Source organism: Brassica napus, chromosome A10 (genome assembly GCF_020379485.1).
Source record: "Brassica napus cultivar Da-Ae chromosome A10, Da-Ae, whole genome shotgun sequence".
In the NCBI taxonomy this organism is placed as follows: domain Eukaryota; kingdom Viridiplantae; phylum Streptophyta; class Magnoliopsida; order Brassicales; family Brassicaceae; genus Brassica; species Brassica napus.
The window spans coordinates 18,643,480-18,667,800 of record NC_063443.1 but is presented as its reverse complement, the minus strand read 5'-3'; the positions used below and the strand labels follow the sequence as shown (position 1 = coordinate 18,667,800).

The 24,321-nt window shown below is 34.6% G+C and overlaps 4 protein-coding genes across 4 annotated transcripts; 1 reads left to right on the top strand and 3 right to left on the bottom strand.

Moving 5' to 3' along the window:
- The first annotated feature begins 176 nt into the window (after nucleotides 1-176).
- Nucleotides 177-5,029, top strand: LOC106419407 (alpha-L-arabinofuranosidase 2-like). Its single transcript, XM_013860188.3, has 18 exons — nucleotides 177-354; nucleotides 1,246-1,457; nucleotides 1,626-1,680; nucleotides 1,782-1,984; nucleotides 2,057-2,178; nucleotides 2,270-2,423; nucleotides 2,499-2,568; nucleotides 2,739-2,884; nucleotides 2,974-3,019; nucleotides 3,102-3,154; nucleotides 3,265-3,409; nucleotides 3,493-3,611; nucleotides 3,685-3,756; nucleotides 3,990-4,096; nucleotides 4,196-4,252; nucleotides 4,342-4,531; nucleotides 4,629-4,775; nucleotides 4,850-5,029. Exons 2-18 carry the CDS (start codon nucleotides 1,254-1,256, stop codon nucleotides 4,937-4,939), a joined length of 1,980 nt encoding a protein of 659 aa, XP_013715642.1. The 5' UTR covers nucleotides 177-354; nucleotides 1,246-1,253; the 3' UTR covers nucleotides 4,940-5,029.
- A 316-nt stretch (nucleotides 5,030-5,345) lies between these two features.
- On the bottom strand, nucleotides 5,346-7,139 carry LOC106419408 (vacuolar protein sorting-associated protein 60.2). The gene is made up of 7 exons (XM_013860189.3): nucleotides 6,946-7,139; nucleotides 6,591-6,742; nucleotides 6,415-6,508; nucleotides 6,217-6,288; nucleotides 5,996-6,107; nucleotides 5,758-5,924; nucleotides 5,346-5,658 (listed from the first exon to the last, which is right to left on the bottom strand). Exons 1-7 carry the CDS (start codon nucleotides 7,012-7,014, stop codon nucleotides 5,602-5,604), a joined length of 723 nt encoding a protein of 240 aa, XP_013715643.1. The 5' UTR covers nucleotides 7,015-7,139; the 3' UTR covers nucleotides 5,346-5,601.
- A 3,699-nt stretch (nucleotides 7,140-10,838) lies between these two features.
- Nucleotides 10,839-14,063, bottom strand: LOC106419419. The gene is made up of 4 exons (XM_013860200.3): nucleotides 13,509-14,063; nucleotides 12,956-13,111; nucleotides 12,212-12,865; nucleotides 10,839-12,131 (listed from the first exon to the last, which is right to left on the bottom strand). The coding sequence occupies exons 1-4, from the start codon at nucleotides 13,839-13,841 to the stop codon at nucleotides 11,055-11,057; spliced, it is 2,220 nt and encodes a 739-aa protein (XP_013715654.1). The 5' UTR covers nucleotides 13,842-14,063; the 3' UTR covers nucleotides 10,839-11,054.
- A 6,674-nt stretch (nucleotides 14,064-20,737) lies between these two features.
- Nucleotides 20,738-23,685, bottom strand: LOC106419405 (calcium-dependent protein kinase 1). Its single transcript, XM_013860186.3, has 7 exons — nucleotides 22,347-23,685; nucleotides 22,105-22,248; nucleotides 21,881-22,033; nucleotides 21,634-21,749; nucleotides 21,381-21,548; nucleotides 21,074-21,298; nucleotides 20,738-20,979 (listed from the first exon to the last, which is right to left on the bottom strand). The coding sequence occupies exons 1-7, from the start codon at nucleotides 23,203-23,205 to the stop codon at nucleotides 20,866-20,868; spliced, it is 1,779 nt and encodes a 592-aa protein (XP_013715640.1). The 5' UTR covers nucleotides 23,206-23,685; the 3' UTR covers nucleotides 20,738-20,865.
- Nucleotides 23,686-24,321: the final 636 nt, after the last annotated feature.

Here is a 24,321-nt window from a genome sequence, read left to right as displayed (position 1 = left end):
AGGTTTGGTGAAGTCGAGCGTTAAGCTCGGCTGATTCGAGTGAACTATCATCCTCGACGGCTGATTCGCCCTGCACCAGCACGTACCCCGCCTCTTCAAACTGGTATGAATTTCATTTTCTGATTCCTTTAATAATCCATCGTGTTAATTTTTCATTGATATGTAATTATTAGGGTTTTTTTCTTTGTTTTGTGTGTTCACTGAATCATTAAGCATGAAACCGTTGTTTCTGAGGCTGCTGCCCCTGCTTCTGCGCCCCATGTTGCCAACAGCATGGGCTCTGCTTCTGCTGCGCCCCCTGTTGCCAACATGGCCTTTGCTTCTTGTAACAGTCAGTCCAAGGCTTTCCAGGAAGTAAGTTTAAAACCCCTTTGCTTTATCGGCAGCTACATAACTTTCATGTTGTTGTTGTAGTCTTATCAAGTTTGTTGCCATACACTATAAAGTTAATTTCAGTTCATTGGTTCACAGATTCTAAAGGATTGAGCTCCTTTCTTTTACAATTTCGACACAGTATAATGTCACAAAACGCTCATCTATGATCTTTCTCTGTCTCTTCTTGTGTGTACATTGCCTGAAACTTGATTACAATTCATCTTTTTAATTTTTTTTTTTTTTAAGAACTCTTCATTAAGAAACTTCCATTGAAGCAAGAAAATTAGGTGATTCTTAACTAAAGTTTTTAACTAAAATTTAATACTTAAATAGTCATTAAGAAACCTAATGGGTTTCTAGGGTTAATCATGCTCTTAGCACCATGAATGAAAGTATATTGTACAGATGGTAATTGTTTGAGTTGTGTAATTTTTTTTTAAGAACCATTACTTAAGAAACTTGCAATGGAGGACAAAAGTTTAGATGTCTCTGAACTTCTTGGTTTACTTTATAGTCGAAATCGGCAAAAGACTTCTGCGTTCACGTCTCCTCTAATTTCAGTATTTTCATGCAAATGTGTAATTAGTTAGGTAAAGTGCTAAGTAGTCAAATTGAAATCCTCGTCATTTTATGTTCTTTTCTCCTTTTTTAGATTAATTATTGAATTCCTTTTAAGTATTTAATAATTTTGTTTAATTTGTATTGAATGGTTCTTTCCCGTAAACGGAGTGAAAAAGCATAGGATACCATGTGCATTTTGTTTTCTTTCCAAAATAGTCTGTATGTAGTTACTAAGTCGTTCTCGTAAATTCAAAGAAATATTTTTTATTGATATATAAATTAACCCTGTAATGTCTTTCCTTTGATCAGATTTGGCGATGATGGACATGGAGTGTTCTCTGAAGTTTCTGACAAGTATTTTCCTGACATTATTTCTCCTTGGCTCTTATTCTGCTTACGAGAATGTTCGTCTTGTTGATGCTCGAGAAGACAACGAAAAACATTATGTGACACTGCAAGTAGAAGCTTCCAACGCCACAGGACGACCCATTCCTGAAACCCTTTTTGGGATCTTCTTTGAGGTTTAACACAGTTTCATGACTTTTCTGGCTTTTTTATGCTGTCACCAAAAATTATATTCAAACGAATCTTGGACTTACTCTGATTTTCTTGTATTTTTTTACATAGTTTGATGCTTTAAGTATCAATGTAACTCTTTATAAAACTAAATCTCAAGTAATTCTTGACAGGAAATCAATCATGCTGGAGCAGGTGGACTGTGGGCTGAACTTGTTAGCAACAGAGGTTTTTGTCTGAATTTTAACTTTATTTCCTGTAACATTTTTCATGAAAAAAGAATGGTGAAAATAACAAAACTAAACTCATTGTTAAATCTTTTGCTCCAGGATTTGAAGCTGGTGGACAAATCATTCCTTCCAGTATCTGGCCATGGTCCATTATTGGAGATGAATCAACCATATCTGTAGTTACAGACCGCTCTTCATGTTTTGAGCGCAACAAAATTGCACTTAGAATGGAAGTGCTTTGTAACAGCAGTGGTTGTCCATCAGAAGGAGTCGGGGTTTATAACCCGGGTTACTGGGGCATGGTACGTTTCATACTTTGCTATTTTCTCTGATGATAAACATAAAATTTCTATTCACTTCCATTTTTTTTGTAGAACATTGAAGAAGGAAAGAAATACAAAGTGACCCTTTATGTGCGTTCCACTGGGGACATCGATGTGTCTGTGTCTTTGACAAGCTCGAATGGATCACTAACTCTTGCATCAGAGCAGATTATGTAAGAGCGAAACTTTCAAAGTCTTGTTTTAATAGTTTCCTAGTATTTTTTCAAGACTGGTTTGTTTATCATTTTTTTTTACTTCTTGCAGAGCTTTGGCTTCTGAGGTTTCAAAATGGACAAAGAAGGAAATGCTTTTGGAGGCAAATGGAACAGATGATGGCGCAAGGCTTCAATTGACAACTACCAAAAATGGTTCAATCTGGTTTGATCAAGTCTCAGCCATGCCTGTGGATACTTATAAGGTAGGTTTGTTTACTTCTTTGAGAAACAGCCTAGAGTAATCAAGCTACTAATTCATATTTTTGGTTCGGTCACAGGGACATGGTTTTAGGAATGATCTTTTCCAAATGATGGTTGATCTAAAACCTCGTTTCATCCGTTTCCCTGGTAATCTCTAAATTGCAAAAACACCATTTCACTTCATGTTATCTTTAGTAATATATGAATTAATTAGATGAAATAAGCTAAAAGACTTATTAATATTTTTGCGAGTCTTTTTTATGATTTTTTTTTTGTGAAATAAGCCAAAATACTTATAAAGTATTTTCTTGAGTTAGGTGGTTGTTATGTGGAGGGTGATTCGTTAAGCAACGCATTCCACTGGAAAGAAACCGTGGGAGCTTGGGAAGAGAGGCCTGGCCACTTTGGTGATGTTTGGAACTACTGGACAGATGATGGTCTTGGTCACTTTGAGTTCTTTCATGTAAAAATATTCTTACCTTTTCTGTAACCATATTTAAGTGTTGAATCATTCACCTAAGTTTAATTTTTCTAAGCAAAATATTATTGCAGCTGGCTGAAGATCTCGGTGCAGCTCCAATATGGGTGTTTAACAGTGGTAACTCTTCAGTTAACTATATCTTTAACACTTCTTCTTACTTTCACTACTACATGTATTAACCTCTTTGAAACTGTTGCAGGAATCAGTCATCATGATCAAGTTGAAACCGCACGTATCATGCCGTTTGTTCAAGTATTCTCATGAAACTCTTTCTTTTTAAGTTTAAGAGAGTGATTGCGGTTCACTAGTGAGGCAGTGACAAAACTAAAAATGTGATCTCTTTCTATTTTGTTTGGTTTCAGGAAGCGCTAGATGGTATTGAGTTTGCTCGTGGTGATGCTAATTCAACATGGGGATCAGTTCGAGCTGCAATGGGACATCCAAAGCCTTTTGGCCTTAAATATGTTGCTGTTGGGAATGAAGATTGTGGGAAAAAATACTACAAAGGTTTTAACCTTTACTTACCTAATGAAGATAAAGGAGCTTTTGATCATATACTAAATTAGATACACAATTTTATTTTTGTTCAGGAAACTACCTTGAGTTCTATAATGCTATCAAGAAAGCCTATCCAGACATCAAAATCATCTCCAACTGCGATGGATCGTCTCAACCACTCGATCACCCCGCTGATTACTATGATTTTCACGTAAAAAACATACACAAACAAACGTTTATGATTGCCAATCAAACTGTGTGTATGCATCTCCTTTTTGTTCCAGGTTTATGCTCCTGCCAAGGATTTGTTTTCCATGTCCCATAAGTTTGACAATACATCGCGTGATGATCCAAAGGTGATAAAGAGTTCATATTTTTCATGCAACAAAAACTTTTTTTTTGAATAAATGTTAAATTTATTCAACCCAAAATAAATCTTTTTACAATGAACGCATCATGTACTTAGTGTTTTTAGAAATTAAAAGACACTACAATTGTAAATGTTTCAGAATCATCTAGAGGAGAACCATCTCCTCATAGCCTCTGCATATCTTATTGATGAAGCTTTGAACATTTGTTTGGTTCACAGGCTTTCGTTAGTGAATACGCTGCGAAGAGCGAAACAGATGCTAATAAGGGAAACCTTCTAGCCGCTCTTGGTGAAGCAGGTTTCCTCCTTGGTTTGGAAAAGAACAGGTTTTTTCTTACACAACTTTTTCTCGTCTTTCTCCGGTTTGGACCACCACATAACAAAAGTTTTTTTTTACATTTACTCTCCTTGTTTTTTGTTTGCAGTGATGTTGTAGGAATGGTAAGCTATGCACCTCTCTTCGTTAACACAAACGACAGAAGGTATGTGTATCTCTCTCACTTTAGTTACATTGAATGGTTTAGTCAGAAATCATCAAAGACGTTTTGCTTTGTTTTTATTTATTTATCAGGTGGTTGCCAGATGCTATAGTTTTCAACTCGTCTCATTTGTATGGAACACCAAGCTATTGGGTCCAACAATTCTTCACAGAGTCAAGTGGAGCAACTCTTCTCAGCTCTACTATGGAGGGAAACTCTTCTTATGTTGAAGCATCTGCCATATCCTTCCAAAGCAATGGCTCTGATTACATACAGATTAAGGTTTTGTGTTGTTTCTCAAGTGTAATTATTTTACAGATTTTGAGTTTGAAAAATGAATGTTGTGGGTTGATATCCATATATATATATATATTTGCAGGCTGTTAACTTTGCAAACGTGACAGTGGAGCTGAAGGTAAAGATGACTGGATTGGACTCGAGCAACACGAAAGCTTCTGCAAAAAAGAAGAAAGTACTTACATCTGCCAGTGTGATGGATGAGAACTCCTTCTCCAACCCAGAGATGGTAAGACTGGTTGCAGTACCGGCCTCATATTCGTTTAATTACTAAACCAATTTTTTCTTATTGGTTTCCTGCAGATTACGCCACAAGAAAGCTTAGGGGTAATGCCCGAGGGGAACTTGACTTTTGTTCTTCCTCCCTACTCCTTTTCATTATTCGACATTTAGTGTCACTAGACGTTGTAGACTCTAAGTTTTATACAACAATGAGTGCGTGAATGATATGATTACACATCAATAATATGACGTTACATTCTATTTGATTCCACACATTATAAATTTCCATTATCTATCTGCAGGTAATCTAAAAACTCTCAACAACAAAAAAAAAACAATATAACAAAAGTTTTTAGAAAACCATGAAAATTTTAAGGTACGTGAGAGCTTCTAAAGGACAGAATTTTGTATCGTATACGTTCTACCAAACGGGAACATGTGTCTTTAACCTTTTGACCAAACAGTTTACTCCAAATTGCCTTGGAGATATTTATCATGATTCTTGATCATCCATCAAAACTGCTAAAAGCCACATGAGTTCTTGTCTAGAAACAGAGGAAAACACACAAAACCAACCTGAACAGAACAAGATTCCATTGAGTACATACCAAACATTTAACCTTTTCATTACTTGAAAGTTTACTAATGGACCAAACACAAAACATAAGTGACTGGAAAGAAAAAAAAAAACTAAATCACTGCTTCTCATGAACAAATCGAGGATCCAAGGTTTATGAGACTGTTATGCACAAAACGTATTAGTAGCTTTCACAAGTGAAAACAAACGCTTGGAGGTGAACATTCTTGTATGCACACAAGCAGAAAGTGTGAATTTAACCCCGAAGTGAAGCACGTGGCACCGCAGGTAATCCCCATTCATCCTCAGCCTTCTGTTTTCATCATAAAATCTCTCTCACATCAGCAACAAACATAAAGAAAATGTTCTTCATCATAATTTACATACATAAGAGTTAGAGAGGGAAACTCACTTGAGCAGCTCGTTCAGGTTGGGCTCCTGTTGTTGTTGTCCTTCCTGGTGGTGGAGGAGGCAAGTCAAGTTCCTCATCAAGATCCGGTTCCTTGTCGGGTTGGAGATAGGAAGGCACTCCGTCAGCTTCAGTCTCGTTTCCCATGTCAGCTTCAAGTGCATCAAGCTCTGTAATTCACAAACATACATGGCAAATAAGTTTCTACTGATCCCCCACAAAAATTGATTTAAGGACTTACCACCCATGAGATCATCTTCGTCAATGTCATCAGGAACATTGTAGCTTCTGCCCAGTGAATCTTGAATTTCAGAACTCACATCCATTAAGTCCATCATCTCATCTTGTAGATTCTGTGTCATACAGTTAATAACCCATAGTTAAAGAATACTAGTTACTACTTATTACTAGGAAGCAAATAACAAGAGAGCTTGAATAACAAAAGAAACTAAAAAAACGTACATCAATATCTTGAATCTTGACGGTTTTCATCATTCCTTTTAACTCCTTGTTAGCAGACTTCAAGGCTGTCATCTGCAATTAATCAAGTTTTATAGGATTTATCCACATTCATGTACATAAAGCATCATAATATTCATATGAAAAACACATGAGATATCTTTAGGAAGATAAAAGAAGAAGTGATTGGATGAGACATACAGTTTGTTGAGCATCTTTGAGGCCTTCAGCAGCAAAAGAAACTTGATCAAGGTTAAAAGTCTGATTATAGAGCATGTCACGTTGTCCTTCATACCTAATACAATAAATCATGATATTAATTAAACCATTGAGAGAAGCAGAGACAAGATATGAACACAATGATGATTTTCTCTTACATTTTCTTTTGTTTGAGAACTCGCATAGCTCGAGCTTTGATAGCTTCTTGAGCAGGACCAGGTCTAGTCCTTTTGATCTGGTCTTTGTATTTGCAAAGCTCAGCATCAAGCCTCTTAACCTTCTCTTCCACTGACTCTCCTCTTTTATTGATCTGCCAACATGAGAAGAATACATTTAGGGATTCTAAAGATCCAACTAGTTCGCCATAGCTCATGAATATCTACCTATTCACTTCATCCAGCTTTTAAATCTCGAAACAAAATATTCAAAAAAAAAAAAACTATCCCTAATCATCTACATTCCTCTTAACGATTAATAAGAAACAAAAAAGGAATCGAAAAGAGAGATGCAAACCCGATCAGAAGCATCCTGGATGGACGGTGGAGGCTCTTTGTTGTTCTTCGCACCGAATATTCTCTTCATCTTCTCCGACAATCGATTAATCAGACAGACACAAAAAGACTTCTAGAAAGACAACAACAAGAGCTCGATATTAGCTTTTACCCAACAGACTTCTGTATTTATCTATTTCATTTATAAAAAAAAAGTATTTCGTTTTTCTCTTACATTTTTTCTATCTCTAGTCTTTGATCTATCTATCTATCAATACTATTATTTGCGAAGTAAATTTTCGCAATGGAGTTCTCACACTGAAAGTTAGAGTGGTTAATATCGTTTAACCCTTAATGAATAAAATGTATAAATAAATTAAAAAATAAGAACGAAATTTTAATTGATTTTGATTAGATAATTGATTAATATTAAGAATAGTAAGAATTATCCAAAATCTGAAAATATAATTTAAAAAAGAGATAACTTCTTTATATATTGCATTGTTATCTAATAAAGTCTTTAAGTAAAAAGTTAAAAACATAAATTCTATAACTAAATATTAATTAAATAAAATTATTAATTATATAGAATATTGAATTATCCAAAATCTAAAAATTATAATTAAAAAAGATAATTTATATACATATATTGTATTGTTATATGAAAAAGTATTTTAGTAAAACGTTAAAAACATAAATTATATAATTAAATATTAATCAAATAATTTTTTTAATTATATAATTAAAAATATAATATTGAGTTATTTTAAGATTTATTTTAGTAATGAATCTATATATATATAAATATGTTTGCCTCTCTTCTAAGTTATCCACATGGAAAGTCACTCTCTGACAGACCGACACGTGTCTTTGGGTTTTATTATTTTGGCTAGACTTGAGTTTAACTTTGGGCTTATACTATGAACAATTGACATGCCTTTTTACTCTTTAATATTATTGAATGTGTTAATTATTTTTTAATACATAGTAGATAAAACAAAAAAAAAGACACATTACGATATGGACATTATATTATCATCAAAGCAATCTTTACCCACATGTACCTCATCGTGTGATAATTTATAAAGTAGCAACGAATCTATGAGTTTAATAAATTTGTAATTACCTACTTCAAAATTTTAAATATATAAAAAGTCAACAGAAGTGTGTTGAATATTATATTTATATGATTTAAAAGCTTTTACAAATTTTTATTTTTAAATATACACCAAAAACTTTATGAAAGTAAATATCCATTATGGTTCTCAACCACTTCAAATACCACCAACACCAAAAAAATTTAATCAAGTGCACGAAAACTATAATATATTTAAAACTACAATAAATACATTAGTTTATGAAAAATCTTTTTTAAAAATATTATGGATGCATACATAAATATTAAAAGAAATGTATAAAAGGAAATAAAAGTAACAACAACTTGAAAAACAAAATGTATAAGACTAAAAATATTTATGATTTGTGGTCTAAGATATATTCAACTTATTGTCACAAAAAACTTAACAAAAAATACATACTTTGTTTTAAAAACATTAAAAATCACATTAAAATTTTTAACATTTTAAGAAAAATTATGAATCAATAATATTAATATAAAGTTTTATCCAAAAAACTCAGCACCAAATACATAAACAAAAAAACAAACAAACCCTAAATCCTATAATCCTAAGCATTATTCTAAACCAAACCTTAAACCCAATCTAAAACAAACGCTAAATCTTTCCTATTACCTAAACCCTAAATCTTACTTAACCATAAACCCTACATAAACCTAGACCTTAACCCTATGTAACCTTAAACCATACATAAACCTAACCCTAATCCCTAAACACTTCATACTACCTAAACCCTAAACCTATCCAACCGTAAACCTACCTAACCCTAAACGTAAACCCTACCTAACCCTAAACCCTATTTAACCCTAAACCCTATCTAACCCTAAACCCTTCATAACCCTAAAACCCTACCTAAAACCTAACCCTAAACCCTACCTAACCCTAACCCTAAACTCTACCTACCCTAAACTCTACCTAACCCTAAACCCTACTAACCCTAAACCCTACCTAACCCTAACCCTACATAACCCTAAACCCTACTAACCCTACCTAACCTAAACCCTATCTAACCTAAAACCTTTCTAACCCTAAACCCTACCTAACCCTAAACCCTACCTAACCTAAAACTTTTTCTAACCCTAAACCCTACCTAACCCTAAACCCTACTAACCTTAAACCCTACTAACCCTAAACCCTATCTAACCCTAAACCCTACCTAATTCTAAACCCTACCTAACCCTAAACCCTACCTACCCTAAACCCTTTCTAACCCTAAACCCTACCTAACCCTAAACCCCGTCTAACCCTAAACCTGACCTAACCCTAAACCCTACCTAACCCTATACCCTACCAAACCCTAAACCCTTTCTAGCCCTAAATCGTACTAACCCTAAACCCTACTAACCCTAAACCCTTTCTAACCCTAAACCATGCTAACCCTAAACCCTACCTAATTCTAAACCCTACCTAACACTAACCCTATTAACCCTAAACCCTACCTAACCTAAAACCTACCTAACCTAAACCCTACCTAACCCTAAAATCGTTTTAACTCTAAACCCTTTTCTAACCCTAACCCCTACTAACCCTAAACCATACATAACCCTAAACCCTACTAACCCTAAACCCTACCTAATTCTAAACCCTACGTAACCCTAAACCCTACCTAACCCTAAACCCTACCTAACCTTAAACCCTACTTAGCCCTAAACCCTACTAACCTTAAACCCTACCTAACCCTAAACCCTACCTAACCCTAAACCATACTAACCCTAAACCCTACCTAACCCTAAACCCTACCTACCCTAAACCCTTTTTAACCCTAAACCCTACCTAATCATAAACCATTTCTAATCCTAAACCCTTCTTAACCCTAAACCCTGCCTAACCCTAAAAACCCTACCGAACCCTAAACCCTTTCCAACCCTAAACCCTACCTAACCCTAAACCCTATTAACCCTAACCCCTGTCTAAACCTAACCCTAAAACCCTACCTAAACCTAACCATAAATCCCATCTAACGCTAAAACTCTACCAACCCTAAACACTAAAAAATAATCTCAAAACTTAAATCTAAAAGAACCTAAACTCTACCGCTATGTAATTTATTGTTGTGATATTCAAATAACAAATTACATAACAGATTTTAAATCTTACATTTATTATTTTAATTGCTAAAATATTTTGAAAATTGTATCTTATGAATAAAAAAAAGTAAATTATATTTTAATAGTTCAATTTTATTAAAATAGAATGAAAAACTATTATCATAAATAAATAAAGAATTTTGATGAAATTTGAAAATCTTCGAATCAATAACACAATTAATTAGTAATATTTCAAAAACCCTTAAACTATTATAGCAGTAGAATCTCAAAAAAAAATTAAAGTTCTCAAACATTTATTTGCCAATAACCATCCTTAGATCTTTGCTCATTCAAAAAAATAATATTCTTTACATAAATTGGAAACCGGTTTTATTTTTTGACTAGAGACCCAAGTTTAAATTATATCACTAAAATATTTTAATATTTAATTGTTAAGAAATATATATATTTATATATTCGAGAGTAGACAATGCATAGATGATACTAAATTGATCGCAAGAATTTTTTTTGGAAAACACAATATAACTAGTATAGTATACAAAGAACTTTTCAAAAATTTATGATAATGTTTAAGTCCGCATCGAGGACAAAACACCTAGTTAATTAAATATTACCGACGTGTTGACAAACAAAAATTATATTACCGACATTAATAAAAAATATAAAAAACAACACTTTTTTATATTTTCACATATATTGAAACTAATTCACTGTGAGATTCAATAACATTATAAACTAATTACTGATTTTATTAAATAATAATAATATTCTCTGGTAAGTTTCTCCTCTATACATTATTGTAGGAGAGGAAGAAAAGTCTTTCTTTGACTCTCCAAAGAAAGACATCATCAAACACCAAACTAATACACACAAACAAAACAAAAAAAAAGTCAAAATGAAAAAAAGAGTTATAAACACAAAAGCTTGTCTCTATACACTTTTGTCTCTCAAACTTCAACTCCCATTAGCTCAGTCACTTCGCAACCAAACCCACCACTATTGCTGTATCCACTCGCCACTGACCAAGCCACATTTGCTTCCCTTGCAGAGGATTCAAGCAGCAGCAGATTTGGTTGTTGCTGCTGGAGGTGTCTTGTGAAGTGAAGCTCGATCTGAAGACGGTGATGCACAGACGAAACCAATCCTTTCTTCATATCAGCTTTCGCTTGCTGTATTGGAATCGCAGCTAGAAAGCTCTTTATATACTCTCTGCACGACTCTTTACCTCTACTACACACTACCACTTCTTCCTCTTCTTGCTCATCTGATTCTGTTGTTGATCTCTCGACTTGCTCTGACTTGTTCTTGTTCTGGTCCTTAACCTCCGGTTTCAATCTCTGGATCTCCGCGTCTTTGTCAAACTTCAACACATACGCTTGGTTGCAACCCTCGTAAAGCCTCTCCCCAAGCGTGTCTATGATGTAGTAAGCATCGTGGTCAACGAGAAGCACAAAGAAATGATCATTCCAGCTCACAATGTAGATCACAGGCTCGCTTCCCGACTCTTCCGGCTCATGTCTCATGATCTCTTCCCATATACTATCAAAGGACATCACATCTCTCAGAAAGTCAAGACTCGCGTCTTCTTCCTCTTCCTTCTCCGGATGGAAAAACCCTATGAAGGACTTCTCCGGGACCACACAGATAGGTCTGATCTTAGCCTGAAGAACCGTCTCCAGATCAAAATGTTTGTCTGGAAACCGTTCCATGTACTCCTCCTTCTCGCACAAGTTCCTCCACTCGGATGATCCTTCCCTGATGAGACTGTCGAACTCTGACCTCGTTGGGATTATGTCTCTGTTTGATCCTAACCAATGCGCCATCACGGCAACTAAAGCCGTGCAGGCGCTTTCTCCTGCAGCTCTCTCGCTTCTTTGATCGATCGAAGCGAGGAACACTAAGGCCTTGAGTTTCATCAGCCCGTCGCGGCTTGTAATGTCTCTCGTCTCCCAGCTACCAACAACAAAGTCATCGTCTCCAAACTCGGACAACGGTTTCATCACTGAATCATCAGACTTATACCACTGCAAGAAAATCATCAAACAGAGAGTTAAGAAACATTATTGTTAGCTATAAAAGGGCTTTAGTGAGAATGAATGCATACGTCAGAGGTAGATTCATCAGATGAGCTTAGCTGTCTACGGTCATAATCGATATCATCACCTCCATCTTCAAGGCAATCCTTTTTAAGAAGCGGTTCTCCTTTCTGTTTAGAAGATCTAAAACTGAGTTTTCTCTTCTTCCAAGATAACATTCTCTTCTTCTGCTCCGAGCTCACTGCATCACTCAAAACCTCGTCCCCTCTCTCTGCTGAAGGGCTGCGGTGGCTGTAATATATCAAATCGTCATCCTCAGGGTTTGTACCAGCGTGAAAAGAGCCTCTAGCCCAATTAGCGTATCTTAGCGTTTTGTAAGTGATAGGTTGAACCACGCCGCTTGCATTGCTCTCTTCTGATTCATCCGCAGCGTCTCCTTCATCCTGAGAGTCTGTGTCAAAGGGATAAGAAGACTCAGAGTCAAGGCTTCTCTCAGGGCTTCTGGTTTCACTTCCGCTGCTTGCATCTTTTTTACTAGTCTCCTCCTTCTCAGAAGCCTGGCGAATAGACATGCAGTGGTTGAATGTTTTCATCTTCCTCAGCCCTACTTTGACAACAGACTCGGCTTTCTCTGCCTCTCCGGAGAGAGGAGACCACAGGACAGGAAGAGCAGATCTTTGCCTTTCAGGTAATGATTCTTTAGATGAAAACTGAAGAGAGATCTACATAAGTTGAAAACTCGCTATTAGAGAAATGAAAACAACTATAATAGATTCAAATAACCATCTAATGAGGAAAAATCATTGACTCACATGAAGACATGCTGATGAAGAAGAGGAAGAGCCACGCATCTTAAGAGGCACTTTGACTTGAACATCATCTTCTTTCATCAACGAAAAGAACTCTGCAATGTTCAGTGATGCCTTCCCAAAGCTACGAACTTTCTCCTTCGTTCCTTGACTCAGTCCCTACATAAACCCACAGATTGAAATCAAAACACTATTATTAAAACTCCAAAATGAATCAAAATCACTAATTTTTTTTTAAAAATGATTCCACTAAATTAGGGCTAGATTACAGAGTATATAGGCAAAGGTAGCATCTTTATAATCAATCATACTCACAGTCAACGATTACAATGAAGGTAAGAGACAGAGTATATTAAAACACAGTCCCTACATAAACCAAACCACAGATTGAATCAAATGTTCTATTAAAACTCCAAAATGAATCAAAAGCCCCAATTTTTAAAATTAGGGCTAAATTACAGAGTATATAGGCAAAGGTAGCATCTTTATGATTGATTGATCAAAATCAAAGTCAACGATTTCAAATTAAGATAAAGAGTTAGAGAGAGAGACTGACATTGAAGACGGTGAAGGAGACGATCCAGGGAAGAAACTCTCCTTCCTTGTAAACAGAGAACTCGCAAACCCTCTTAAACTCCTCGTTCCACTCCACCACGCCGTCTCCTCGAAACCCTCCTTCCTCCGTGTGATTCCTTTCGACGGAGCTCCGTTTGAGAGTCACCGCTCTGGGTCCTCTCCATTTGATCTCCACGACGGGTCTCCTCCTCTTATCGCCGTTATCGGGATTCAACCCCTCGATCCTGTGGACGGCGACGATCACGTCGAATTTGACGGCGAAGAGAGGAGGCCACGGCGGCCACCGCATGATCTGCTTCATTTTCACCACCATGGCTTGCTTAGGCCTGAGATCGAAGAACAGAGTGTTTGGTTTTTGAGTTTTTGGAGAATCGAGAGAGATTTGCGGAGATGGGGAATCGGATTTGGTGGACGCGGTTTTGATCCGGACGCAAAGTTTTGAACTTTGAAGAGAAACAGAGAGAGAGAGAGAGAGAGAGGAGATGAGTATAGAGAAGGAATCTGCGTTTGGTTTCTCTTTAGAGTCAACTCTTATGAAGAGAGGGACGGCAATATAAAATGCTCTCAAAATTTATTATTTTAATACCATTATAATGATGGTTAAAGTTGACAAATATATTATTTATTTTTTTTTTGGTATGGTTGTGACATTTTTGAGAGCAGGTGAAACAGATGATGATACAGTATGTCTTTGTTATCCACGTTGGAGATGCAAAAAGTCTTCTTGGTTTTATTAATTTTTAATTTGGATAACGATAAATAATACATAGAGAGGAGTAATTAAAATGGAATTGTAGAAACAAATCCCAATAGACTAAATATTATTATCCCAGTTATGAACAATATCCAGAAAAATTACCTACCATAATTGAATGACTGAGTAATTTCAGTTTTGATATTATCCGGGATATTCTTTTATTGAGTAATTAAATGTGGATTTTATTCCCTCCATCTTTTTTATAGGTTCGAGAATTACAGTTTTCTTAATTATCAGTACATTTTTTTTTGTTAACCTATCACCATATGTTTTGCTTCTTTAATTTGTAGCCAGTCGCAGGATGCATGTCTACATTAGACCCTAGAGGCGCTTTAAATCTTGATCACAGACAACTAACTGTTGACTTTCATATGCATCTCTCACCAATTCTTTTGACACATATGAAATAGATCTGTCTAATCATCCGATCCATCTATGATCTTGTTGCTTCCTTTTTATTCTAACCACTTGTTTCTTAACGTTGTCTTTTTGATCACGGAATAACTATTTTGTTTTTGCAAAATTTACAAACACATGTGTGTGTTTGCAAAATTTGGTTTTATGTCTCATAAATACGAATGCTACGTGACCTTGAAAAGACAGACGCCGAAAAAGAACATGTCAGAAGCTTATTTATGTTTGCATGCGGCATCTTGTTTGACGTCTATTTTAGAAATGATGTTACCGTCTCGTTCAGTTAGTTAACCTGGTCATGGTTCATGATCGTGTTTGTGAAAATATCGTTAGAAACTTCGAACCAGTCATTGGTGTCCTTAAGTTCTTAAACCTTAACAAACTCAGTCCCCTTTGTTGTAAAAATTACTGCATATATATTATATGAAGTATTCATGCATAAATACAAGACATCCTTTGAATAAACTGATGTATCTGATCTGCGTTTGCAGATGAATGATTTTTTCCCCTTGTGGATTCGTTTATGGACATAACGGCGAAGAGTATACAGAATCAAACTTTGAACTAAGATATGTAACATGTAACATCGTATGTAATGTAACATCTGACACACCAAACCTAACTTAATATTGGATGTATAAATACCAATATAAACTTCTTTATAAATATCAATAAAAATACCAATATAAACTATATGGGAAGATAGAACATGCGTCGTCCATCATATATTTAATTTGCTAAGTTTCTTCAACGAAAGATAAAATTTATTTTAATGTCCATGAATGGTACTGGTAGGTGTTTAAAATGCAAGGGAAAAGTTAGGTATGTCCTAATTAAAAGGTCCCAACGGGCTAACTCTCCTAACCATATGTCATTAAACTTAAAGTTAATAGTCCCTACACTAACTCATGCTCTCATGATCGTTTTTCTTATTTACTTCTTTTGTAATGGCACATAAAAAGTAGAAGTCAATCCAATCTGAAAAATACAACTCATCAATCCAATGTGATGAGTCTTTCTGACTTGGATGTTTTGAGATTTATCTACTGAACACGTACATTCAACAAACTTGAACTAGGTTTTTTGAGGATTCGATAATTGTTGAGTTTGTGTGTTTATATAATTATAGTTGTGTGTTAATTGATGTATTTATTCATGAACAAAACTTGTTGTGCCTTTTTTTTTATCAGAGCTCCCTTTTATAAATTAAAAATCTCGAAAATTTTAAATTAATCACTCTGCACTTACAGTTTTGTTTAGAATAAAACAGAAAGGTGTATTTTACAAAAAAAAAAACATAAACAGGATACTTTAAACGTGAACCACTTATTGGCTCTTGACCATTTAGACCCACACATGAGTAAATGAACTTTATGATCACGGTTAATAATGATGATCACGTTTTGTGGACTAAAATTGTGAAACTAAAGGGATAGAGACACAGCTTTGAAATAGACAATTCAATCAATTTATTCAAACTTAATATGGAAAAAAAAATTAATAATATTACAAACCAAGAAGTCTTAATCTAGAAATGCACATCTTTTTTTGTATGTCAACAACAACATACGCACGCTTTTAATTTTTTAATGGCGAAAATAGTTGATTGTGAGACCCACTACTATATTTCTCCTTCAAATAAAAAAAAAACTAAGTTAGGTATTTACAAAATAAATTAAACTAGCTAAATCCCATTAAGGGGAAAACCTACAAAACAACTCTACAGACTTGAAATATAAAATTTCCAGTAGTGCTTTCCTATTTTGTAAGGATTCTTAAATTTTTCAGTGTGGTATATAGTGATAATGGAATAAATACGTGTTGAGAATCTTGAGATGGTTAGGAACTTAGGTGACTATTATTTTCAGTGATCAATTTAGTTATCTGACACATTGATTATAATGGAATTTGAGCTCAGCTAGATTCGGTATGGACTTGAGTTATCTAATTCAGACATAAACAATTGGATGTTCGGTTTGTGTTTATTTAGTTACAAAAAATAATAAAGACAACTTGAACCAAAAAAACGTCAGAAGTTTGGGCAGGCACACGCTTACGTACGTGGAGCTTGTATTCATGTGAGCTACGAATAGTATAAACTAAAGAATTGTATTTGGCTGGACCTACTGTTACAGAGTGGACTTTTTCCTTTTACACGATCCAAATCAAGAAATCTAACAGACAACGACTACTATGAAGAAAGTCTTCAAGTATTAATTTCAAGATTTCAAGATTCTCATGCCTGACTTATCGTATAATACCATTGAGAGTTGTTGCAGTTTCCATGGTCATTGTCCGAGTCTGGTGAGTTCTGTCAAAGCCTCTAGTGAACCAAAAGAAAGAAGAGAGTTAGAAGCTAGTAAAACCAAAAAGAAAAATCTGCAAAAAGAATGTAGGAAACAAGACTTTCACTGTAAAAGGGACACGAGTCATGAGATTCAAAATATTACCTTGTGATTATTTTAGTTTTCTGGATATTCTCTGAATTTCTAGTTCCATTCTATAAAGTTTTCGCTACATCAGTTGGTATCAGAGCCATGTTATTCTAGTTCTATCCTATAAAAACATGGTTTTGATACCAACTGATGAGCAGAAACTAGATAGAATTTGATTCCAAGAATACCTGCAAATTTGGTTTAAGAATACTTTTTTTGGTTCTTAATCAAAACATTTTTCAGAAATCACTTTTTTCTATAATCATCAAAAGCTTCTTTTGAATACAACTTTATAATTAGATGGCTAGCTATTTATAATAAATTTATAACCTAATCTCTATAATATTATTTGAGAAGTCAGTTTCCTATGTGTCGCTCTCACGTTAACTCTCACGATGGTTGATTACACTGATACCCTTAATGAATTAAATTATATTTAAAATACTATTATTTATTATTTTATTTAGTTTCCATTTAAAAAAATTCAGAAAATATACACATATAATAAAAAGGAAATTTTTTATAAAGTTAAAAAAATAATTGAAAAACGAAAATATATGTATATATAATATGATTTCATAAAAAAGGAAAGTTCACAAAATAGTAATATTACATTTAAAAAATATTTTTAAATAACATAAAATATAATTTTGAACTAATAAAATATTTTCTTTATATCTATATTTTCTTAGATCAAAATATAAATTTCTATACAATGTGATTTCATTAAAAACAATTTACACAGATAATCTTGAGATTAGAAACAGAAATATTATTTCTTTTAAACATAATTTAAACAATACAAAAAATTAAAAGTAATAAACATATTTTTTTATTACATAAAATAATTAAGTAACATAAACTGATATATGTTTAATTGTCTAAAAATATTTTATAATTAGTAAAATTGAAATGTTTTATTTATTTTTTCATAAATTTAGTTGACTGTAATATCTTTCAATTACTGCAAAAAATATCGATAAATTATATTTTACTTATATAATTTTATTTTTAAATACAATCACAATTTTTTACTTCTTATTTTTAAGAGTTTCATAAATTTAGTTGACTATAATATCTTTCAATTACATCAAACAAATATCGATAAATTATATTTTACTTATATAATATAATTTTTAAATACAATCACAATTTTTTACTGCTTATTTTTAAGAGATATTAAAAAAACTAAAAATTAAATTTTAAAATAAACATCGTTTGATCAAATAGATACAAAATAGTTTAATGAGGTAGATATATTATATTTTATCATTATTAAAGTTATTTTTTCTTAATATTAAATATGCTTTTAAATTTTATGTTTTTATGTTTGTGGAACTTAATAGAACCATAATCAAAATACCAAAGCAAATCTGAATTCTCATTTTTAAGATGATTTAAAATAAATTTTAGTTTCCATTCAATAAATCAACGGCATAAAGTTATTTAGAATTTTTAAAATATTTTAATCATTGTAAATATTGATATGTGTACATGAGCTTTCAAAAATGTATCAGCTACTTACGCATGTAACTTCATATTGATCATCGCTTTATTTACTAATAATTTTTTAAACAAAATATAATTTGATAAATATTATGAAAATACATGCACATTTAACTTAATTATAATAAAAAAATTATACTTTATTTGAATTTGAAAGAATATATGTAACTCAACTCAAAACATATTAAAAATGAAAATATAATATTAACTAACTGTTACAATTTAGTTTTTTTGTAAAATTTATATATATGCATGAGACTTCAGAATATTATCGTTTCGTTATATAAATTTATGTAATTTGGAATCAAACACTTTAGTTTATTTTTTTATTTCATTCTAAGCACAATATATCTTAAGTTATACATAATCTTCCTAAAATTTATTTACATATCTAAGATAACAACCACCTAAATGCAAATAAGAAATTAATCAACATTTTAATATATATAGAATAAAAAACATTACAGTTGAATTCATATATGTAATCTAATTTACCCAAATGATGACTAAATCGACTGAAAAACAACAAAACCGATTAGATATAACATATATAAAATCATATGTATAATTAAAGTAATATAATAGTATTAATATAAATGATGCATATAAATTATAAATTAATTTAAAATTAAAAGTAAGTAGCAATCAATTATTATAATTTATTTACTTTAGAAATATTTATTCCTGTGCATGAGCACGGGAAAATCACCTAGTTCTAGTTAAAATAGTAAAACGATAAAAATATAGAAAATACAAATAAAAAGTAATTATCTAGATATACAAATATAAAATAAAGATATTTGGAAATTTTCTAAATGTTTATCTGCATCATTGAGTTTGCATTAAGATTTGAAGGCAATTGACCTGCTAATGTCCGACTATGTACTGGACTGGACTTAGTTTGATGAGAAGTGTCTTTAATACTACCATTCTCGATCTTTGATGGCTTAATTTCTGTCAAAGTTAACAGTAACATGCTTCTCATGTGGAGCTAAAACTTTCTCCGTAATCTCCATCACAAAAAAAAGTGCTAGATCGGATCTTATTCAAGAACCTTGTATTGAAAGGAAAGAAGAAGAATTAGGGGTTTATTTCTAAACTTCTGGCGCACGGAAGAAACAAAAGCGGGAAGAAAAACCCTGGAAAATTAACATAACTGAAATTGGAAAATATGCAATTTTGAAACAGTTCTGGACCGTCGAATATATGTCAAGATCATAACTCATTCCTTCTAGGTCTCCTACAAATTTAACTAGTAGAAGACAAGAAACTATATATATATATATATTGAATACATAATCAATCCTCCAAACATCCCTCTCAAGAAAACTTTCTTTAGGTTAAGAAAGAAGAAGAAAACATGGTGGGGAAGATCGTTGAGGTTTATCCAAGGAAGATCATTAGAAACGAGGCGGTGACAGAGCCATACTTCGAAGTCAGGGGCAGAGAGTTCACCAGGACTCTTTTCATCCAAAGGGGACGTCCTTGTCGACCAGGTCATTAAACCAGGGGTGACTTACGGCCGTCAGAGCAAGTTACCGCAACAAGCTATCAACTCAAGATCCCAACTCCAAGACGCTATCTATCAATCTCCACCGTCCTGGTTGGACGATGACGATGTTGATGATGCTATAACTGATGAGAATTGGTTGGACGTCGCTAAGGTCTTCTCTGAATTTGCTCAAGCTATTGGTGTTTTAGGATCGGTGCCTTTCGGGCTCAAAGGTGACCACGCCTTTGGCACAGTTGTTATAATGAGAGATCGCTCAGTAGGTGGAGAGTGGGAAGCTGGTAGATGGGATCTTCCAGGTGTGTCGATTAATCTTAGCATACCATGTAATACATGTACCATGTGTGAACAAGCACACACATTCGAACAAGATCACAACACTTCTCTAGTGGTTGCATTGCCTTGTGGACACATATTCCAAAAGCTGTGTTTATCCCTGGATCTGGTCTACCACCGTTCATAACCACAATTGGGCTCAGTGTCCAACATGTGGTGAAGATTTAAAACTATAGTATTAATCTACTTTCTCTGTTACCTAGGTAACTGCAACTAGTCTTGTTATATGCTCAACTACTACACGATGCAACTAGACTTGAGAATCCAATAGAGAATCTTGGCTTGTGCATTTGTTTTCAATACAATCAATCATATATTATCAAAAGAAACTCTTTGTCTTTGACTTTGGTTTTTTGTAATTTTTTAAATAGACTGAAACTTAGAGTTTAAGAGCAATACTAAAACTTTTCTCTAGTCCCATCTTCACTGGACCTCCTGTGATGCTTCCCTTCTGCATCATCGCCACAAACTCATTATAGTCTATTCTCCCGTCCTGCAAAAAAAAAAAAACAACAACAACCATTCAATATGCTCATCACTCTCATCATTTATCACCAAAATACTCAACAAGACTTTAAGGAGCGTACATTGTCTTGATCAACATCACGCATCATTTCTTCTATGCGGACATCCTCAACACCAAACTCCTCACAAGCCTGTTGAAGCTCGTCTGGTGTGATGTAACCGCTCCCATCTTTGTCAAAGTATGTAAAGGCTGCGAACAAATGATCCTCTCTCTCTATTTTGTTTAGATGCAATGTTGCGGCAATGAACTCTTTGTAATCTATTGTTCCACTGTTGTCCACATCAGCCTGAATAACATCATCACACATTGAAAGCCACACCAGATAAACTAAAAATCCAAGCAAACTATCAAGAGGGGTTATAACTTACAGCTTGCATCAAGTCCAGAATCTCTGACTCTTTGAGATTAGCGCCTACTCGTTTTAGTCCTGCCTTGAGTTCTTCGAAAGTTATCTGACCGCTCTGGTCGGCGTCTATCATATTAAACATTTCTTTCAAGCCGGCTATTTCTTCTTCAGATAAGCTCTCAGCAATCACCTACAACAAGGCATAAAAAGAGGTAAACTTAACATGCATTGTCTCTTTCTTCCCATACAGAACAAGAAGAAGAGAATCCACTTACTCTAAGAGCCATTTTCTTGAACTTGTTCATTGCAGAAAACTGCTTCATACGGCTCAGAACAGCTGAATCCAGAGGTTTGTCAGGAGCCACACCGTCCACTTGTACCCATGGATGACCTGTTCACAAGCAAAACATCATGAGAAACAGAACGGTAGCAAAAATGCACTCAACATCACAATATATCTACTAAATGGCAGTGAGACAACACATTACTAGATGGCAATGACTTCAGATTGAAATAACTTACATAGTACTTGGTGTGCAGTTAGTCTCTTCTTTGGATCCCTAACAAGCATTTTCCTAACCAAGTCTTTTGCACTTTCAGATATGCTCGGCCAGGGATCAGATGAGAAGTCAAGATCACCGTGGAGGACCTGCTCGAAAATACCTTGTTCTGATTCTGAATGTTCAAAGAAACAAAGATTTTATTCAGAGTGTATCTTATTCAATTATATATATAACACTTCTTACCAGCCCAAAATGGAGGAACTCCACTTAACAAAATGTACACAATCACACCAGCACTCCACACATCAGCTTCAGGACCATACTGCTTTCTAAGAACTTCAGGAGCTACATAGTATGGACTACCAACAACATCTGTAAAAACATCGTCTGCAAAGAGAGAGGATTAAAGATTAAAAATCTTGAAACTGAATGATTAAAAGATCACAATTCTTTAAAACATCCTACAAGTAACAATGAATCCAAACCTGGTTTAAAGAACATGGAGAGTCCAAAATCAATAGTCTTCAAAAGAGAATCTTCATGTTTACTCACAAACAGAAAGTTCTCAGGCTTGAGGTCTCTATGCATAACACCAAGAGAGTGACAAGCCTCCACCACACCAACAATAGTCCTAGTGAGCTCAGCTGCTTTCCTCTCCGTGTAATGCCCACGCTGAATAATCCTGTCAAAAAGCTCTCCGCCTGCACAACACTCCATCACAAGGTGCACCGCCACAACATCCTCATAAGCTCCTTTGATGGAAATGACATTAGGGTGACCAGACAAGTGGTGCATTATCTGAATCTCCCTCCTCACATCCTCCACGTCCTCGTCGGACAGCAGCTTCCTCTTGGCGATGGACTTGCAGGCGAACTCCTTCCCTGTGGCCTTCTCCACGCATAAGAAAGTCGTCCCGAATTGCCCTTGTCCTAGTTTCCTTCCTAGAGAATAAAACTCCTTGAAGTTTTCTGTTTTCCTTTGTAACACTGACTCGGTCCTGAGGCCTGCGCTGGTCACTCTCTTCATGTGTTTAGGCTTCTTAGGCTTAGCTGGAGAAGCATCAGCTTTTGTCTCCGGTTTTGGACTCTCAGGCTGAGTCTCTAGTACATCGGACTTGGCCTTTGTCTCCACTGGCTTTGGCATTGTGAGATGTTCAGGAGGTTTGTTCAGGACTTGGTGATCAGGTGACGATGGAGAACGAAGCTCTCCTGAAACAGCAGCTTCACTTGTGGTATCACCGTTACTCTGAGAAACGGAATCGTCTCCATCTCGTGGCCGCCACATTGCGGCGGAAACGGATTGCAGGAAACCATTTCTGCTTGGTCCAACACAAGTATTACCCATCCAGAATCAAGATCTGATGACAAAACGATCAAAAACAATCTAATCTCATTGAAAGTCAAACCCTTTCTATGTTAAGTTCAAGGATCAAAAACCAAAGCTTTCAAATTTCTACACAGATGAACTGATAAAGCCTACTACTACTCGGGTCTATTGAATAGATTTGACTAGAAGATTAAAACGGGAAACAAGGAAACAGAAAGAAATATCAAAAGGGTAGTGGAAAGTTTGTGAATTTATAAGAGAAGGATGCAAGAATCACCCCCACAAGAACAGAGAGATCTGAGGATAGAACAGAGGATAGGATAGTTTAATAGCACTACAGTTGCATAAACCGTAGAGATAAATGTTAATTTTAATTTAATGGGGGGAGAGTGAGGTCAAAGGTTTAGAGGAGAGAAGAGACGCTGAAGAGGAAGAAGGAGGTTGAACTAGTCTTACTTAAACGCGTTTAAGTCTTTTTCTTTCGTGTCTGTTTATTACCTATCGCCGCCATGTTTTGCGCTGCGTTTTGTCTTTAATTATCTTGTCTTACTTATTATTTCTCTTAATTATTATTTAAATATAAGCTTATTTTCAAACAATTTGCAATGGGAAAACATTGCATTATTTTAGGTTAACATATGCAAAAACAAAGACACAGAAGATTAAGACACAACAACAAGAAACTAAAAATATGATATAAGCATGCAAAGACACAACAACAACAACTTTATTTGAAGACGACATTAATTTTTATTATCCGACAGAGCTAGCTGCTTCATTAGGCATGGTCCTTATCAGATGGATCCATGTTCCTCCACTCATCCATCAAATAGACAGTTCTCTCCTTTCCCATTGCCGCACCACCAGACTTGCTGCTCTCTCCTTCACAGGCCTTCTTCATCTCATCCTCCTTATCAGATGGATCCATGAACCACTCATCCATCAAATAAACAGTTCTCTCCTTTACCATTGGGAATCCAGGTACCTTTGGGACCTCACCCCCAAGAGTTGCCTCGTTGTTGACACTTTTGTAAGGATGCCATAACTGTCTACTCAAACATGTAATCATCTTGCGTGAATTTGATTTTAGATTATCAATCTCGGTTTGAGAAAAGTTACCAAGGTTAACACCAT